The 20,615-nt window shown below is 33.4% G+C and overlaps 2 protein-coding genes and 1 long non-coding RNA gene across 3 annotated transcripts; 1 reads left to right on the top strand and 2 right to left on the bottom strand.

The window, feature by feature from the left end:
- Positions 1-4,045: 4,045 nt before the first annotated feature.
- Positions 4,046-4,361, bottom strand: LOC120251815. Its single transcript, XR_005533495.1, has 3 exons — positions 4,324-4,361; positions 4,159-4,206; positions 4,046-4,086 (listed from the first exon to the last, which is right to left on the bottom strand). It is a non-coding gene; the product is annotated as an uncharacterized LOC120251815 (long non-coding RNA).
- A 2,879-nt stretch (positions 4,362-7,240) lies between these two features.
- On the bottom strand, positions 7,241-9,251 carry LOC120257241 (vacuolar protein sorting-associated protein 32 homolog 2-like). Its single transcript, XM_039264789.1, has 7 exons — positions 9,180-9,251; positions 8,572-8,671; positions 8,235-8,320; positions 8,044-8,135; positions 7,766-7,880; positions 7,471-7,683; positions 7,241-7,299 (listed from the first exon to the last, which is right to left on the bottom strand). The coding sequence occupies exons 1-6, from the start codon at positions 9,249-9,251 to the stop codon at positions 7,486-7,488; spliced, it is 663 nt and encodes a 220-aa protein (XP_039120723.1). The 3' UTR covers positions 7,241-7,299; positions 7,471-7,485.
- Positions 9,252-12,938: 3,687 nt separating this feature from the next.
- Positions 12,939-16,245, top strand: LOC120257267 (F-box protein At1g53790-like). Its single transcript, XM_039264794.1, has 2 exons — positions 12,939-13,021; positions 14,910-16,245. Exons 1-2 carry the CDS (start codon positions 12,992-12,994, stop codon positions 16,074-16,076), a joined length of 1,197 nt encoding a protein of 398 aa, XP_039120728.1. The 5' UTR covers positions 12,939-12,991; the 3' UTR covers positions 16,077-16,245.
- The last annotated feature ends 4,370 nt before the right edge of the window (positions 16,246-20,615 follow it).

Here is a 20,615-nt window from a genome sequence, read left to right as displayed (position 1 = left end):
ATTATTTGACTAAAGAAATATTCTTCTTTAATTGACAAATAATGAAACATTTAATATATATGTATAAAATGATCTTTTTAACTGTGTTTAATTTGTTTTGGTATATATTTGAAAAAATTATGGACAAATCACAGGTAAGATTCGTTCCCATGACTTTTACATATGGAGGGGGAACTAAGGATGAACAAACTCAGTCATTATATTTTTGTATCTAAAGTTCTAATTATTTACAAAATATATTTAAATTTTGAAAATATATTTACTTATATAATTTTATATTTGCACTACTTTTGTTAAATTTCAGATTTGCATTAGTGGACCGTAATTAATGGTTGGGCTATGATAATTCAAATTAAGGTCAATATACCAAAAACCTTAAAGTTATTGACGTAACCCCACTTGACCTATATAAACCCATTACGTTTTTTAGTTTTTATCCAATGTGGGACTAATATGTGGTTACTCCGCCAATTTTAGGGGGCGTTTGGTTGGATGCAGTTGAAAATACAGTGGATTTGTATTTACAAATTCTTGTATTAAAAAATTCAGGAGAGTCAAATCAATTGTTTGGTTGAATATATTTGTAATACTATATCACAGAATTTTGTGTTTGGTTGGAGGAATTTGTAAATTTGGATTTGGAAAGCATGTGTCTGGTATGATGTAATAATTAATATATATTATAAAAAATATTTTTTTAATGTAAATATGAATTCAAATTTCAAATATTATGAGTAATTAATATAATTAATATATACTTAATTTATTATAATAAAATATTATATATTAATTATTTATTAAAATAATTAATATAATATAATATATCAATTATATACTATATTACTAATATTAGTTACATAATAATTATATTTTATTTAATATCTTATAAAATATAATTATGGTGTAATTAATATTATGAGTAATTAATATAATTAATATATACTTATTTTATTATAATAAAATATTATATATTAATTATTTATTAAAATAATTAATTAATATAATATTAAATATTAAATATTAAAGAAAATATAATTATAATGTAATTAATATTATAAGTAATTAATATAATTAATATATACTTGCATAGTTGCATTTCACTGGATGGGATTTTGAGATTCGGTCATTTTGGCCGAATTCCAAAATCTCATGACTTTTGGATTTAAAAATACAAAGGAAATCCAAATCTTTTGAAACATACAAAGAATTCTTAAATCCAAGGATCTTCAAATCCTTTGGCTTTCAAATCCACTCAAACAAACACCCCTTTAAAGAGTTTTTGTCCTAGGAAAATTTCGCGTTTTAATTGGATAGCCTATGATAACAAAGTACTCACTCTGAAGAATCTCATGTTCAAGGGATGCACAAACTCCTAATTGCCATTTGTGTCTTTTGTCATGCAACTTTAGAAACAGTGGACCACCCTTTTATTCATTACTCCTTTGCTAGAGCCATATGGTCCCATTTTGCATAGATCCTCAGAATATTGCTTTAATCCTGTGATTAGAGACTCTTATGAACTCTTAGACAAAAGTCTCACTTGGAATATATGGTTTGCTAGAAATGATTGCATTTTAATTTTAACTCACCTAATTTGATTTTGATCTTTCTGAATATAAGTCTTATATTCCTTTTTTGAGTTTTAGTGACTCTGAAAGATAGGAGATGGAAGTCGGAGACTCTTCTATTGTAGTGAGGAGAAGCATTCAATTTTTGGATCTCCCTATGGGGAAGGAGCCTAATCTGGATGTGGACCCCACCTCCCTTAAATAAGAAAGAAAAAAAATTGTTGCTTTTATTTTCCCATTCTTTAGCCTGTGAATCCCTCTATCTTCTTTCCTAAAGCCATGAGCCTTCTCTTCCATTTGGAACTCCCTATTCCTTAGCCTCATCGTAGACCTCACCGTTAGCCATGCCATCGCCTTGGGTTTGGAGCTTCAAAAAGGTGATCCGGCGGTCAAAAACTTCATCTATCTCCCTTTGTGCCTCCCTTGCTTGGTGAGCCGATGAAAATCATAAACTTTTTCCCTTGCATGCCATTGAGCTAGGAGCGGCCTCAAGGGCTTGTTGTCAGCCTAATTTTCGCCATCCAACCTCGTAAGCTTTTTGTTTGCAAAATTTTTCTTGTTCTTGCCAATTAGGTTACCAAGCTTGTGGGTAAAATGAGATGCTGCTAGCTTATTATATTTTTAGTTCTTCTTTGCTTTTCTAGTAAAGGATATTAGTTTGTATTGAATAGCATGTGCCTTATTTGTCTACTTGGCTAATTGCTTAGTTTTGGTTATGCCCACAAGGTGTATGTTGAAATGTCATTTCCCTTGAAACATGATTTTTGGCTATTGTATGGCTAAATTATCTTGTGATTAAATGTTTAGTGTTAGATAGAGTAGAAAGTGAGTCTTTGAATTTTTGCTATGGGCTTTGATCCATGTTTTGGGTATTGTTAAATTATTGTTTTGAGCTATTTTGATTATGCTTTTAGGGTTGTTCAAGAATGATTGATCTTGTGTTTGAATGAGAGTTAGATTTTGGGGATCTGCAGGTAAGTAAACCACATATAAACCTATATATATATATATATATGTATACATAAATTTCTAATTATCGAAATGATTCACATAATTATTTAATTACTTTGGATTTTATTGTTAAAACCATTCATGGTGTTATGTTTAAATGTTTTGGGTTAAAATACTGTATCTACCATTATCTTCAGAATTTATAGATTTTTATTTATATATTATTTGTTTATTTAATTGATTCTAAACTTGACTGCCACTGTTTTGTTAATATATTATATATTCTTATTTTATTTTACTTTGAACTTCTAGAAACAATGGCTATTTAAAGATTGAAATGGTTGCATAAATCATGATTTATAATTTTAAATATCCATTCTGTTATGGATTACTTATATTTTAAATATTGTGGTTACTTGCTTTATTAAATTTTACTTATTCTTACCACATATTGGCATCAACTCATTTTGAAATAATTAGAATTATTTTCATTAGAAAAACGGGATCACCAAATTTCATTGTTGTATTGACGATAATTTTGGACCCGATATATTTTTGTATAGAAATTCGTAGTCCCCAATTAACAATGTAATAACCCTGTCACTGGGGGTTAAACACTGACCATGTCGACACGTATTTCTGATATAGAAACTATAGTTTCGCACCGTTCTGTCGGTGAAGAATAACGGCTTCTGATATTCTGGCTCGGGTCACCGAGGGTAAACATATGAGCTCTGAAATCTGACTCGGGTCACTGAGTTTAAATAAATGAGTTCTGATGTTTTGTTTTGGCATTTGTTGTTTGGGGGACTTATATGCTCGTTATTTTGGTAAATTAAGTTTGTTTTGAATTATTTCTGGTTTCTGGGTTTCTTTTTTATACTATCTCATTATGTTACATTTTGTATATTTTTGGAAATTATTAAACTTTTTGTGATCCTGATATTTTTAGTGGTTACTTACTGGGCTCCCAAGCTCATAATCTTGTTGTTGAATTTTTTTTCAGATCCGGAGTGAATAGTGCAACAGGCATCTTAGTGGGCTAGCGAGATATTATATTCCGTTTCTAAATTTGAGTTATCTATTTGGTTGTGTGAGTATTTGATTTATGTTTATGACACTATAGTAACAAGTGATTTAATGTATATGCGTGCCCTGATTGTTATAATTAATTTATAGTCTCTCAAGAATTCATATTGTAAATTAAAAAAAAAAATTGAAAATACATGTCATAAATTTTAAAAGCTTGAAAAGAATCAGATGTTGGCTATCCATATCACAATGAGGAATGAGAGGGGAACAGTGATTTGTTCTCCGTCTCACTAAATCCAATTGCCCAACACGGTCTTAATTATAGTTCATGGTTAACCAGACCCGAAAAATGCATTTGCATTGTAAAACAAGGAGAAACAACTACACATCTTAGATTAGATACAATTATATAAAACAATCAATACCAATGAATGCTCATTGACCAACAACCCAAACATTCATCAAACAAGATTCAAAAATATATTGGCAACAAAATATCCACCAATTGAGAACCATCATAAGGGAAATCCAAATCCTAGATAAAATCACAAAATAAATCAAAATTCTCTACATAATAAACATGATTAAACCTAATAAATCACCATACCTTAACCACCACAGCCAGCACTGAGAAGGCAAGTATCGGTTGAATATCCTGCACATCAAGAGATCAAACAAAAATAAATTAGAAATCTCATCAATAGGAAAAAGTAAAACATGAAGAAATCTACAAGATCAACTATAAATTATAGGGATCGGAAGAGATTTTTACCCTCAATTTCTGAAAACCCCAACTTTAATCCACAGGAGATCGAAGGAGAAGAGCTGAAGAGATCACCAGATGATCGCCAGATGCAGTGGAAAAAAGTTAGGGTTTAAGCAAGAGGCTATGAGAGGGCATACAATGGCGAGGGTGGCACTGGCGAAGGCGGCCAGGGGAGGCGCGGAGGTGGAGGTTGCAGAAGAAGTGCGGGTGCTCTCAAAGAGAGTGGTGGTGGAGGTTGCAGAGTAAGTGCGGGTGCTCTGGAGGAGTGTGGTGGTGGTGAGGACTAATAAAGAAAAGAAGCCCTCAATTGTATAAAGAGAGAGGTCTTTTATAAAATCAATAAATAAAATAAAAATTATTATTACTGTTAATAAAGAGAGTGGATCTCAATTGTATTAAAAAATAATGAAAAATCAGGGATATATTTTAAATTAAATAAAATAGATAATAATCAAACATTAATGATTAATTCTAGAGTTTTGTGAAATATATATATGGTTACTTAGTAACGGGTCACTATATTGTCCTCAATATAAAGAGCTAATAACAATATTTAAAAAATTATGAAAAATTTCAAAATTTTCTTATCTATTTATTGTTAAAATGATGGCTTTATTTTGTTATTTTGTTATTTATTTTAAATATTTACATATATATATATATATATATATATATATCTTTATAATTAAGTCTTTATAAAAAGATGGTGCTCAATTATCTTTTAGAAAACAACTATAAGATTAAAGCTTGGTATATTATAAAATTAAAAATGTAATCTTTTGTTGGTGATTCATATTAAAATTTGTTATTTTACTTAAGTTTTGGTGCCACGACTATCAAGAATATAAAAAAAAAAAAATGCATTCTTCCTAGCAATTGTTGGCATTATTTTAGTTAAATGCTAATTAAAAAGTGCATTTATTTATTTATTTTCTTTTGATTTCAACCAAATCATACTATAAAATTATGTATGTCATAATGAAGTTAATACAATTAATAATAAAATTTTTAAATTCAATAACAAATCTTAAAAAAAAGCAATTTAATACACTTCTAAAATAATCAAATTAATTTATATTTACCTAGGGATTAGCTTTGAATTAAACATGATGGCTATTGTCCATAGCTAATCCATGAGTAATGTTTAAGACCAACAATTTTACCTACGGAAACTAATCTCTTGCTAAATAAAAATTCTGAGAAATACAATACCGAGGGATTAGCTACGGACAAATAACAATGACTATTTTTTCTAGCTAATCCCTGGGTAATGTTAAAGCTGTTCAGTTTACCCAGGGATTAGCTACCGACAAATAACAACGAATATTTTACCTAGCTAATCCCTGGGTAATGTTAAAGCTGTTTAGTTTACCCAGGGATTAGCTAGGGACAAATAACAACGAATATTTTACCTAGCTAATCCCTAGGTAATGTTAAAACTGTTTAATTTTACCCAGGGATTAGCTAGAGTATAGATACCAACGGATAATTTTCGATAGTAATCCATTGCTAAATATTACCCGCCTAGTTCCCGCGATATTTAGCAATGGAATAGCTTGGGAAAGTTTTGCCCTTGCTGATTCCCTAGGTATTGCCCTGTGTAATCCCTGGGTAATATTTTTAATCTTTGTATCTAGTCATTCCATTCTATTCCCTGTCTATTCCCTGGCTAAGTAGCCAGTAAAATGTTTCCTGGGTAATTTTCGTTGGTAATTAATAATTTTCTTGTAGTGCTAGCTTCTATTGGATGTCTTTGTGTTTCCTGTTGTATGATTAGATTTTGAGGTCTTGCACGCCTACTAAGTCTCGGCCTTATGGGTGTGTGGCTGTTTGTCGACGCACCAAGTCTGATAAGCCGGATTCGGGACGTGACACTGGATGTTTAGGCCCCATTTTAGTCCACCAGCTAGCATCTTTGATCCCCTGGGAGGAGGTCCTCTCTATAATCAGGGGTTCCATCATCAAAGTTAGTCCTTTATTTCTATCCATCTTCCATCTCCAATAGATTTTCATTTCCATTTATGTACGTTGTTCTTTGTTTATATACTATGTTTTGTCCTTTTCCTTTTTTAAAAAAAAAATTATGATTTATTCACTTTATAAAATAAAAAAATAAAATAAAATATTTAATGTTGTTTTTGTATCATTTCCGCGCATTAGTATGATAATGTCTTGCTTGTGCTTATTTTGTTGCATCTTCTCTTTTTGCTGCCATGACCTTTGTTTGTTCTTCTTAGTTTATTTTCAAAAAATCATGATTTATCCATTTTAATAAAAACAAAATTAGTATAATAACCAATGATTAATTATGAGAGGAGTGTATATATCAGACCCTTAAATTTTTATAAGTGTGTATATGAACTCAGAAACTTAATGAGTATAAAAAAAAATTGTAATTTTACAAGGATGTATACCTAAAAAAAATCCTTAATTTTAATAAGCATTGGACAAATTCATTGAAACATAACATGAGAAAATAATTTTCTATGTTTTTTTTTTTCATTTCCTTTTAATTTTCCTCTGCTGTATTGTCCCTCAATTGTCATAATAAATCCCATTGCACCTGTTTCTTTGTTTTAATATATTATATATAGGTAGTTTATCCACTTTTCCTTCAAAATTGTTATAATGAATCAAAATACTCAAAGGTGTTCATATTAGCTACAAATTACAAACCAAAGGTTGAAGTAATCTAATTCAGATACCTTCGATCAGATAAGAGGACCACTCTTGAAGTCGAACAAAAATTCCTATTCAATGTATAAATGGGAAAATAAATAATAATGAATCAAACAAAAAGAGGCACACTTCAAAAGTTTCATAAGACAAAGGGAAAATCACAATCTGATATATATAGATAAATGAAAAAATCTAATCACAAGAACTGCTCAAAATTCCAACATTTCAATCTGTGCAAGCCTAACTGTACAGCCGTATTATGTAAAACTTTGAAAATGTTTAATCACATTGTGAACCAGAGTCCTGAGAAAATAAATAAAACCATGAGGAATTAGCAATGCATTCATAGAAAGTATAACTCTGGGCAAGATTTATCCTGTCAAACGTTGATGGAAAAAGGTTTCTTATTTGTTGAAGTTCTAAGAATCAATGCATAGTCTCTCATACATATCGTATTGATTAAATTTTATATACCTGATTAATACCTTATTAAAGAGCCATTTGTGCTTGTAATGTAGTAAGCTCATCTACTTCAGTTGAATCCTTTTGCGGAGTTGGCTGAATTGGTTGACTCTTTTCTGGAACACTTGAAACTGGAGCAGTAGGTGCAGTTGTAACAGGCGAAAGAATTTTGTCGTCCTCTAATCCAAGGGCATCCAACTCTTCGAGTTCCATTTCCAATTCATCCTGCAATTATGCAGTTTTATTTGTCAAGATAAGCAATGAAAGGTGAGCAAACTTAATGAAAACTTTCAAGAAAGATCAATACTTCATCAAAGTCAGCTAATGATCCAATGGGAGCAGATAATGCATCCTGAACCAGTCTCAAGTTCTCTGTCTGCTCATTGATTTCATCCAATGTCTTGTCAACAGAATTAATGTCACTGCATAACAAGAAAATGCACACATCATATCTTTGTGCAGTAAATGGGAACCATAAAAGTTTAAAATCTTAGAATTCATACATGATAAAAGTATACATTTAGATATGGGGAACAATATTGAGTAATGAGAAAAAAATACAAATTTGAAGGTGCTGTTACTCACGATTTTTTCTGCACCTCCTTCAATTTTGCTGCTCCATTTCTCAGTGCATCAACTGTCTGAGTAGTAACACTAGCACTTTCTATCAAAATCAACTGGCAGTTAAAAAAAAACAGACAGAAATTTTATTTTGGAGCTGAGAATAGTAAAATAAATTATGATGCAAAATCAGTTTGGAAATGGTGACCAAATACCTGATCATGAATTCTTAGTTGATAGTTCCCAACTAGTTCAATTTGTTGTTCATAAAGCTTCTTTTTTTTCAAGCAGTGCATTGCAGCTAAAGACAGAAAAGATAAAAAGAATTCAGAGTCCTCCTGCTTGATAAATTCATAACCAGTAATACTTATTAACAACCTTCGACATAAACTAGTTATGGTAGAAGCACATGAAACAGAGGCAAAGCCTATGCAATAGCCTCTATAAAAGTAAACTCATAATCAGATTCACTGCTTTCATTCTTTCTGAATTCATGGGATGCCTAAATTCATAAAGTGAAAGGCCAACGAAAAAATAGTGAAGGAGGAATACCTCTTTTATTTTTTGCTCTGATAAACTCTCTTGCCTTTACAAGCTCAGTATCCATCTTCTTCTGGAGAGTCTTCTCCTTTTTCTCAAGAAGTTGAAGGCTCTACAAATCAAAATGACAGGAAAACTTACTAAGATTGGTTGGGGAAATAAAGACTTGGATGTTCAATCTTCAAAAATTCGATAACAATCGCAATAACAACAATTATAATAACTTAACTGTGAAAACTAGCCAAAAGGAACCTGTCAGGCATGTCTCTTTTGTTGAAAAAATTCATTGTTTTTCCTACTATAATCCAAAGATTGAGACACAGAGAAATTGAAATCAAGTCTCAAAAACTCATTTTTCAATGCAAGTTCAACCATGATCTTTAGAATTTCTAAAAACCAATTCTCAAAGATATAGATCGCATGAACAAAACAACAACTTTGATCATCTAAAATCACTCAAATTCGCAACTTTGTTCACATTTTGAACTCCTCAGCATTGCTAGAACTCATCATCATTCCCAAAACAAAGAACTCAAACCCAAGCTTATCAATTTCCAATCAACAATAAGAACAGATAACAAAGAGATTTTTTAAAAATTCTAACTTCGAGATTGGAATACCTCATTGAGCTTGCTGACGGTGACGGTAGTATCGGTTTTCACCTTGCGATTCTCGAAGATGCGGCTGAACATCTTCACTCAATTCCACGAATTCACCGAAACAATCTCAAAACCCTAATAAACCCTAGCTCTAAAATTCGATTGCGGGGAAAGCTCAAGGTTGAAGATGATTTAAATAGCCCGCGTTCGAGAACAAGGTATGAAGCGTTCGATCCACCGTAGATTTACCTCGGGATCGGGACTGATCTCAAGGTAGATTAGTGAGATAAAAACAATTACAAGTTTTAAGTTACCTCATAATTTCAAATTGATATGAATTTTGTAAGTTAAATCTTGTTATGGCATTTTTATTTATGGGGAAGTTTTGATATAATTTAAAAAAAAAAAATAAACAAATATATTAAGGTTATCTTATGATAATTCATCTTAATGTAAAAAAAAATTAAAAAATAAGTGAATATATTAAGGTTATATTTTGATAATTTATCTTAATTTTTTTACCATAGAGATATTTCATCCCTTTGAATGAGAAATAAAATACCAACTATTCCAAAGTGGTGTTATCCATATTTATAAAAAAAAATTAATTTTTATTTACATATTAAAAAAATGACTTCATGCCTATTTAAAAATATATTTTACTATTTATTTATTTTTACGAAATGAAAAAGTCATGTACTAATTGAATGCATAGTGGGGAATTCATTGTGCGGCTATACGTCTTAACGAGCAGATGTAGAAGGTGTGTTGTTAGTCAACTCCCATTGTAGAGGATCCTTAACACTCATTCAAATATGTTTTGAACGTGAACAATAAAAATTCTACATATAATATTTTTTAAAAAATTTATATATAATAGACCCTATGTTACTATACCAAAGGACCAAAGCGTATTGGCCTTTTCATTTGAGTGAGCAAAAAATCAGACAAATTAAATTTATCTAAATTAACCAATTTAATGAAGAATTTAAGGCAAGAAGAACTTTTTGAAAAATGGATAAACCATATTCATTAAACTGAAAAGGGAAGATAATCCACTAGCAGTGGAAAGATACAAAAAGCCAAAAGGCAGAAACCAACAATACAAAATAAAGCAACCTCTCCCAGCTCCAAGGGCGGGAGCAACAACTACCAATTACTCAGCTAAGTCATCCTCGCCAGCTCTAGTGTTGTCAATCAAGAAATCCAAACTGCGTTTAGCAGTGGCAGTCGGCTCGTCGAATCTTGCCTTTTTAGACTCAGGAACTGCATCAACCCAAAGCAAGAACATATGAATAATTTTGCCAAGAATGATGGAATGTGCAGAAAAGGATTCTCTAAAAATTCGCACATTTCTCTCCAACCAAACATTCCAGAGTAAAGCACGAGAAATAAGATCCCCTACATCCCTCACACTGTTCGGGAGTTTGGGTCTCCAACGTTCCCACAAGTCCTGAATTGACCGGGGGAACGATGGAAGCCGAAAAGTAGAAGTAAGAAAATTCCATAAACGAATCACAAAAGGACAAGCATGGAAGAGGTGATCAACTGTCTCTTCGTCCGCAAAATACAAGACGCAAGTTGTAGTGGGGAGACGATTACAACCACGAGCAGCGAGTCTGTCTAAAGTAAGAATACTCTTATCCCACATTAACCAGTTGAAAATACAGATTTTTTTAGGGGCAGAGCTACTCCAAATCAAGTTAGTGGTTTTGCACATAACCCCTCCATGCTTAAGAAAGTAATAGAAAGATTTGACCGAGAAAGACCCATTAGCTGCTAATTTCCAACTAATAATGTCCCCTGACCCAGGAGAAACCGAGTCAACAAGGTTAGGGGGGGTCCAAGTCTAACCTTGGTCCTCCCTTATCCACTGTGATTGCAAAAGACAAGCGAGCTCAAAAATAGAACCTGACGGAGAGTTAGAAGCTCTGAATTTTCTGGCCATAAATGTGCCGGAGCACGATTGTCGAACCAATTATCAAACCAGAACAAAGTCGCCTTACCATCCACCACTTTATGGTCGATACAAGCTCTAAAGGCGGACCTACTCGCCAAAATTCCATTCCAAACAAAAGAGCGTCTACTTGGGGGGCAATTGTGTAAATTCCAATGTGGAACATGATGGAAATAGTTGAAGAGTACTACCCCTTTTCCGCTCCACGATTGATCATTCACTACTTTCCACCACCATTTACCGAGGAGAGCCACATTGAAATTTCTCAGATTTAAGATACCCCAACCCCCGTGTTCTCTGGGTCGGCAAATACGATTCCAATTAACGAGCCGCATCTTAGGTTTATCAATGTCAACCCCCGACCACAGAAAGTCTCTTCTGATTCTATCTATAGCTTTGATCATCCAAGAGGGGAGTTTAAAGATAAACATCCAATAAGTAGGTAGGGCAGAAAGAACAGAATTGATTAAAGTTAGTCTACCCCCTAAGGACAAAAGTTTAGATTTCCAGGAAGTAAGTTTTGATCTGAATTTAGCAATGAGCACTTCCCAGTCTTGTCGACGAGGCCGTCTTCCAGAAATCGGGATACCAAGATATGTTACCGGTAGAATATCCTTAGAGCAATTCAAGGTATTCACCAAACTAGGCTCGGGAAGAATATTGTGAGCTGAGGAGAACATGCAAGTCTTGTGATAATTTATAGCTAGTCCCGAAATGCCCTCAAAGAGATAAAGAATGAGCTTGATAATTCTGAGATCCTCAATACCCCAAGCAGTTACCAGAAGGAGATCATCTGCATATTGTAGGTGCCACATATTTCCCCAATTACCAATTGGGACCCCATAAAGAACACCTGAGTCAAGAGCGTGATTGAACATCAAACGAAGCACATCCGTAGCAAGGACAAAAAGAAGGGGAGATAATGGGTCTCCCTGTCTAAGACTACGGAGATAACGAACATATCCCTTTTGCTCCCCATTGACTAAGAAGTTTGCTTTTGATGAGTACAGAATGGAAGAGACCCATCCAATCCATTTAGTTCCAAACCCATAAGCATGCAACAATTCGAATAAAAAGTCCCAATAAACCATGTCAAAAGCTTTAGCAAAGTCAACTTTGACAATGTTCCCCTCTAGCCTTCTCTTTTGAAGACTGAAAATAAGTTCCTCTGCTGTCAATATATTTTCAGTGATACATCTTCCTTTGATAAAAGCTGACTGAGAGTGATCCACCAAGGAGTCGATGACCTTGCTAAGCCTAGTAGCAAGAATCTTGGAAAGTAGCCAACGACCTTGGGGTCTATTGGTACACGGGTCGCCGATAGAGCTCTCACCGAGTGGTGAGAGTTCGATTCTCGGCTGAGGGCACATTTCTGGGAGTTGTGAATAGTGGTTGTGTACGGGTGGTTTCAGCGCCCACGTGAGCGCGGCCCCGTCCCCACTTGTTCCACCGAGGCTTGTGCACGTCCCTGGGTCTCTAGTGGGTTCGCCCCGCTCTTCTTTCCCAAAAAAAAAGAATCTTGGAAAGTATCTTTAAGATTGAGTTGATGAGGCTAATTGGCCTAAAATCTTCAGGCCTTTCTGGGCTTTCCACTTTTGGAATAAGAGCAAGCCTTTCTGGACAAGAAGAACTATAGAAGGGTTTTTTTAAAAAAAAAAATTCGTAATTTTTATTTTATATTAAAAAAAGGGCGTAATTTAATGTTTGTCTAAAAACAAAGTGCACCAAGTTTCACCAATGGCTTAGAGCCACGTGTCAAACGAAGAAATTTGTACACGTGTCCATTTAATAAGGCTTAGAACTCTCCTCAAAGAAACAAGCTAGACGGCATAGCACTGTACACTGCTGAGCAATCTTCTCATTGATCCTCAGCTTCATGGCTTCCTCAGGCTCTCCTTCTCCCAAGGCAAGAATCTCTCTCTCTCTCTCTCTCTCTCTCTCTTGGGTTCTTTTGCGTTCGATTAACCAGGATTGTGTTGATGTTTGTGGTATTATGTTGGTGTTTTTTATAGGACAATTCATATGAGCTGAATTTTCCATTTTCTTGAATTCAATGTCTTATATAGGCTTGTTGACCTTTGATTAATCGATATGATTGATAAATTTCATAATTTGAATGCTAATTCAATGATGCTGTTGGTTGGGATGTTGAATGGGGTGTACATGTATTGTTCTGTTGATCATGGGAATGATTTCTCACAGGAAAAGTTCATTTTTTGTTGGTTTGGATTTGGGGATTTTGTGGTTTTGTGATTGATCAAGATAATTTAGATTAGGGCTGCAAGGAAGGATGGTGGAAAGTAGATCTAATTGAAAGAGCATATCTTTTTTGGTGTGATGGATTGAGAGTTCATTTTCTTTCCCGGAATTTTTGGGGAAAATTTAATTTTAAGTGACTTGGAGCTAATTCAATATACTGTTCTAGTTGGATGAGTTATACATGGATTTCTCAGTTGAATCAAATGAATAATCTTTGGCAAGAAAAGTCCATTCTTTGTTTGTTCTGATTTAGGGCTTTTGTTGATTGTGGTTGATTAAGCAGATGCAGGCTACAAGGAAATATAATGAGAAGTAGCTGTAATTGGAAAAGCATATATTTTTTTTATGTGGTTGGACTTTGTTTCCTCAGAATACAAAATGATGGAAAATTTATTTGAAAGTGATTTGGAAGCTAATTCAATGATGTTGTAGTTGAATGGGTTATACTTGCATTGCTCAGTTAAATCATGTGAATTATTTTGCTCAAGAAATTTTTTTTTTTGGGTTGGTTTTGAATGAGAGTTTCTGTGGGTTGTGATTGCTGAAAGAAATGAATTAAGACCGCATGATGGAACTTAGATGTAATTGAAAGAATATGTCATCTTGTTATGAAGTAATAATGGGACCATTTTCTCCAATTTTTTGTTGAAAATATATTTGGAAATGTAAAGATGCTGCTTTGCTTGCATTGTAGAGGTGCTCATGTATATATATATATATATATATATATATCTATGAAAAAATGTGCTCATAAAATTTTCTTTCTGTTTGTTGTGATAAGTAGTAACTTGGATTATGATCCTTTCTTCTCCGTGCATTTGTAGCTTGAAGGAATATGACATCTGAATAGCATATATGAACACATGTTATATATGGCGAGGCTGAGTTGATGTAAAGCAAAAACCAGTTTTAGTCACATAAAGCTTTTACTTGCAAGAAAAAATTGGAAGAAGGCATTAGTGACATGTATTCTTGTTTTTGACTTTTAAAAGGTAGATATATATATATATATATATATATATATATGTGTGTATTGAGCCCTGGGAATTTTAGCAGTAAACATGGGCTTATCTTCTTCTTTTCTTTTATTTTTCTTAAAAATGTATCATGATTCTTGACTTACATCCCAATAACAAGTTAAGAGGTGATGTGGATATGTATGCTTTGCTATTTGAAGTTAGTCATAAGACAAGTCCATGTCTCAATAGAAATGGTGAGATGATATGATCTCCAACTTTGCATTTTGAAATTGGACAATCTTCATATATTGGCATTAAAGTGAACATATTTCTATATCATCTCATTCTTTATTGCTTCAACATGTATCTTTTCAAAAAAAAGAAAGAAAAAAGTGCAAATTCTAGCAAGGTAGGAAGAATTTCTTGAAGGAAGAAGAACGAGTAAATTAACAATAAGCTTTTGATAATAATGATAGGGCATGGAGAAAATTATTATTTATGGAATATGGTTGTATATACAAGTTTTGAGAATTTGTTGGTAAAATTAATAATGTGATAACTTTTGTTGTTTTCCAGGAAGAACAAATAGAAGGAGGAGTAGTAGATTTGGTATCTGGTAATGAACACAACAAAACAAAGAAGGCAGTTGGGTTTATCCCTCTGGATATCATCATTGACATACTATCAAGAGTTCCAGGGAGTTCTCTCATAAGATTCAGGCTAGTGTGCAAGCTTTGGCATTCATTAACTTATGATCCTCGCTTAGTAGACTTGCATCTTGATCGCGCTTCCAGAGTTGCTCCTCCTCGTGTTATGCTTTTCTTCCAGAATGAAGAACAAAGTCAAAGAAAATTTCACTTCAACATGCTGGAAGACACATGGAAACCGAGGAACGGATTAACCAGTGATTCTGATGGTATTCTCAGCACACCCCCATGTAATGGTTTAGTTTGCCTTTATGATTACCATCATAATATCAGGCTTTGCAATCCTACAACCAGAGAATTTCTTCACCTGCCAAGGCCAACTCGTAATAGTAAAAGTGTTCTCAGTAGTTTTCCAAAATGTTTTCTTGGATTTCACCCTGTGACAAAAAAGTATAAAGTGGTACGGTTCTTTTACCATCAAATGAACCATGTAACTGAAAGTTATGATCTGGGATGTGAAGTATTCACCCTCGGTACATGGTCATGGAAATATGTTGGTAGCATAGATTGTTATCTGACTGGCCAGGGAATTAATGCTAATGGTTATCTATACTGGACAAAGGGTGTTAACACTGTCATACCTGACCAAATAGTTGCTTTTGATCTGGAAAGTGAGAAGTTCAATTCAATTGCAGTTCCTGATTTTTTGAGCTACCAGATTATTGTTCAGGGGGCTATGTTTCTTGTGCAGCTGGAAGGGAAGCTCTGTGTAGTGAATGCTCCATATGATTCTCCTGGTTCTATGGATGCGTGGATGCTAGAGGATCCAATCAACAATGTTTGGATTCACAGATTTTCTATTTCTTTGCATTCTATACCTGGATATCGACGGCGGCCTGAGCCGGTTTTCATTCACAATGGAAGAGTTCTGTTGAGATGGCTTGAGAAACTATTTTACAGGAGTCTGGATAATGAGCAGGAAGATACTGAGTGCGTCTACACTGATAACTGCCTGAATAGTTCTGCAAAAGCCTATGCTTTTGTGGAGAGCTTGGTTTCTTTAGACAGTGAAAACCATCATAGCTTCATTTCCTAACAATTTAAGTATGTCCTTTGATGTTCCTTGGTTTTATGCTGAATATTTGATCATTTGTGTGCTTGTGATCTGAAATCAATATAATTGCCACCTCTCATTGTTAATAAATAAGATGAATAAGTTCTGAGTAATATGCATCTGTTCATTTTGGTAGCAGGGAGGGGGAGAGGGTTTGGTTTATCTTTTGAGATTCTTTATATAGTATGTACAATATACAATTGAGGTTTTTATGTTTAGTTGATATGGAATGTGGACAGAATATGAAATACTGTGAGAAAGTTTGATGAATGACATATAACGAGTAAATTTTTTGAGAGGTACCCAAACTTTGACTTCGTATATTTTCGGTATCCCAACTTTGATTTAGATCAAAACGGTTACCCAGCTATGATTCTCTTTCACCGGCAGGCCACCCAAACAATCCCGGCCCATATGTGCTGATGTGGAGGTCAGTTTTTACACACTCAGCCTTTGAAATCCAAGTCATTCTGCCACGTGTATCTACCACATTAACAATAGATCACATCACCCAAATTCTTTGCCAGTTCAGCACACCAGTCATCTAAATAAAACTCAATATTCCTCTTCCTCTTCGTCACTGTCACAGAGATAGGGTGAGAAGAGAAGGTGGAGATGGTGCATAACCACGACAAGGGAAAGAGCGGCGCGCTAGCGTTGTCCATTTCATGGAGGGTGAGCAAGGTTGCTTTCTCCTTCCTGACGAGCAAGAGTGGTCCACAACAAGATGGATTTGTCCTTAAAGTCACCAACGAGAGATTGCTGGCAAGGAAGACAAAGGGATTAGTTGGTGGCTTTGTTATTTTTTTCATTATGTTTTTTGGTACCTTGAGGGATTTTATTTTGTATTTTTTTTTTGTGTGTAATTTTGATGATGGGTTTGCGGGATGTGCATCAAGGGTTATTTGTTCATTTGTTGATGTTGTAGATGTGGTTGTTTTTTCTTCCGTTCAACTGGGACCACTTGCAGGCGACCACAAGCTTCTCTTCCTCGCTCACGACCAAGGCCAACACCGTCACCTCTTCTTCATCACTCTTCTCGTTTCCAAAACCAAACAATGAGGAATGTCTCCTTCTTTCATTCTCAAGACGAAAGGGGCTTTGTTGACGCGTGGCGAGCACTGAACGACACGTGAGTTTCTCCATGGCTGACATGGAATTAAGGTATTTTACTGACGTGGAAATTTATTCTAACGTGGCAGAATGACTTGGATTTCAAAGACTGAGTGTGTAAAAACCATAGTTATCAAACCCGGACCGGCCCGGCGGTCGGACCGGTTGACCCGGTGACCCGGTGCTTCAACCGGTCCGGGTCTTTAATTAGACCGGTTATGCAATCAACCCGTTCTGACCCGCATTGACCCGCTTTGACCCGGTGGTTAGACCGGTTGACCCAGCGGTCGGACTGATTGACCCGGCGGTCGAACCAGTTGACCCGGCGGTCAGACCAATTGACCCAGTTTGATTTGTAATTTCAATTTTGAACTTTGGTTATATATTGGATTGAGTTTGGTTTGATAGTTTGATGATAAATTTAAACTTTTATTGTGAATTAGTATTGTTATGTATTGATATTATGTGAAGTTTGAGCTTTTTTCCTCTTTTCTACTACTTCCAAATCAAAGATTAGCAATTATTTTGTATTTTTTCCATCAAATTATTTATTTGATAACTAATAAATCATGGATATTATTATGATATATTATTATATAATTAAAAACTAATTTATAATTTTAAAAATAATATTTTAAAATATTTTTATCAACCCAGCATTGACCCAAATGACCCGACGGTTGAACCAATTGACCCGTGACCCAGAGTCTTGACCGGGTCAATGCCCGGGCCGGGTCTGATAACTATGGTAAAAACTGGCCTCCACATCAGCACATATGGGCCGGAATTGTTTGGGTGGCCTGCCGGTGAAAGAGAATCATAGCTGGGTAACCGTTTTGATCTAAATCAAAGTTGGGATACCGAAAATATACAAAGTCAAAGTTTGGGTACCTCCCAAAAAATTTACTCGACATATAACTTAAATTTGAAATGCTTTTATACCAATTCCTTTTGACATTCTTTATAATAGGTTAATGTCCATGATGTGATTCAGCTCATATTGTGATTCAGCTCGAACTAGTGCAATTTTTTTCTATGATAAAACGGATAAATTGTTTTTATTAAAGAAACCGAGAAAGTACAACACAAATAATTGAATAAAAGGTCAAAAGAAAGTACAACACAAATAATTGAATAAAAGGTCAAAAGTGCATAGGTAGGATTCGCCATGGGTCGAGTGACCCATGAACTGGCTCAAACTCAACCCACAAATTATAAGATTTGAGTTTAGAAAAATATCCGACTCAACCCACAAATTATAAGATTTGAGCTTAGGAAAATATCTGAAAGAGCCGGGTTGAGCTCAAATACATTGGCCTATTGAATTTTGGACTATGTTTGGATCATACAAATTTTAACCTGAACTAGCCCAGCCGAAATATTAATATATAAATAAATACATATATATTATGTATGTATAAGATGTAAAGATTTGTGCCTTTTTTTTGCACTTTGGTTTTGTTCTTTTTATTTTACATTGGTTGTATTTATTTAATTATGTGGCAAAATATTAATGTTATACAAGTAACTTTATTTATCTATTTATATTATTTTATAAAAAATAATATTTTGTTTATTTTGGGTTAGGATAAGTTAGGCCTTGGCATAATGAAATTCAGATAGGACAGACTTCGGTTAAAATAATTTGGTTCCATTATGGCTCAATTTAGCTCAACTCGAATATATGGACTGTTTTATTAAGTCTAGTCTAGCCTAGACTAAATTTAACTCAGCTCATGTCTAGTTCTATGCACAGGTGCATCAACAGTAACACGGACAAGAAACAAAATAATGGAAGAGTAATACAATACCAGGGTATAAGTCACTAGATTAGTAGCAAAATAAAGGATTACTAGTGCATTGTTGTGCAAAAGTCAAACTAATATTAAACTTTTTATTAATTTAAAAATAAAAATTATGATTTATTCAAAATAAAATTTCAAATATATCCCAACTCTTTACAGCTGGGATTGCAACCATGTGGACCTACTGTAATTGTCCTGATAAAAATTATAATTTGACCATTGTTTTGGATATATATATATATATATCCATTCAAATTTCAAATCTAAAAACCAACTTGATTTATTGGTATCAGTATTTTTATGTATGATATTTATTTCAAAAAAATTTGAGATGAAAATTAAAAAAAAAAAATCATTTCAATTAAAAAATAAAAGCCTCCACAAACTATCAAAGTACACAAACACAACAAACCACAAAAAATGAAAAACAAAACAAAAGAGATGAGAACTACAGGAAAAACTACAACAAAGATTAGAAACAGAAAACCACAAATAAATTAAATTTTAAAACTCACTTAATATAAGGATATAAATATTTATTGAATTTGCTCCAAATATATACACATCTATACTATCTCGTTAAAAAAAAAATCCAAATATGAAAATAAGACAAGAACTTCATCATTCATGCAATCTGTTGTTTGTTTAAGATACTCTTGTTTTTTTTTTTATTTAAAAAATCTTAGAGTTTTCAATCCGAAAGAGTAGTGATTAAAACATCAGAAACAAAGGATGGCTGGTGCAACCATTCCTTGTTTAATTGCATCTTTAGCCAAAACGTTACAAGGAAAAGTAGATAGAAACAAATTAATGGCTGTGCCAGCTACAATGCATTTTGCGGTGGAAAAACTTGGTAATGTGTATTACAGCACAGAGGAATGATGAGAAGCAAATGAGAAATTATAAATTTGAGTTGCTGAAATTCTTCTTCCTTTCTCTTTATATTGTTATTTACAATTTAGTTAATGTCTAAATAATAATCATAATAATAATAATAATAATAATTATTTTATTTTTAATCTCAGGGTAAAAATTTAGCAAATGTCTATATGGATTGTATGAGAAAAAGTTAAGAGAAAATAATATTGTTAATAAACTCATTACTCAGCTTCCTAAAGAAAACATAATGTGTGGGGTCTCCGGGCCATATTTGCCCTTGGCGAGTGTATTCATAGCTAAAGGTATTATTACCCATATAACCAAGCAAATGAAAAGCTTGATTAATATAATAATGATTCAATGGACTCAATTTCATCGTTATTATAATGAAATTGGAAGTAACGGTGTTGATAGTATTTCATTTTAAATTTGTTTAAATGTAATAATATTCTAAAAGAATCTCCATTGCAACCATAAATAAAAATATGAAAAAACACTTTAATAGTAAGAATTTTTGCACTCTTAATTCAGATAAAAAAAAATATAAAATATACATAAAACTGACCTTGATTTAAACTTACATTTGTGAAAGAAAACTGAAAATATGTGGCAAAAGAATTAATGCCTTTATTTTATTTTTATTTTATTTCCTTTTTTTATATTTTCTTTCTTGATAGTTAGAAACTTCTCATCATAATGAGCATTTATAGACAGAGAAAGAGTT

The sequence above is a fragment of the Dioscorea cayenensis genome, chromosome 3 (assembly GCF_009730915.1).
Source record: "Dioscorea cayenensis subsp. rotundata cultivar TDr96_F1 chromosome 3, TDr96_F1_v2_PseudoChromosome.rev07_lg8_w22 25.fasta, whole genome shotgun sequence".
NCBI lineage: Eukaryota > Viridiplantae > Streptophyta > Magnoliopsida > Dioscoreales > Dioscoreaceae > Dioscorea > Dioscorea cayenensis.
Note: the sequence above shows the minus strand (reverse complement) of the source record. Positions and strands in the feature narration are given on the sequence as shown.

Coding starts and splice junctions, on each gene's coding strand:
- LOC120257241 (XM_039264789.1), bottom strand. CDS start 9,251: ATGTTCAGCCGCATCTTCGAGAATCGCAAGGTGAAAACCGATACTACC. Junction 8,321..8,571: donor CAGAGCAAAAAATAAAAGAG/GTATTCCTCCTT, acceptor TTCTGTCTTTAG/CTGCAATGCACTGCTTGAAA. Junction 7,881..8,043: donor AAGGAGGTGCAGAAAAAATC/GTGAGTAACAGC, acceptor CTTGTTATGCAG/TGACATTAATTCTGTTGACA.
- LOC120257267 (XM_039264794.1), top strand. CDS start 12,992: ATGGCTTCCTCAGGCTCTCCTTCTCCCAAG. Junction 13,022..14,909: donor CAGGCTCTCCTTCTCCCAAG/GCAAGAATCTCT, acceptor GTTGTTTTCCAG/GAAGAACAAATAGAAGGAGG.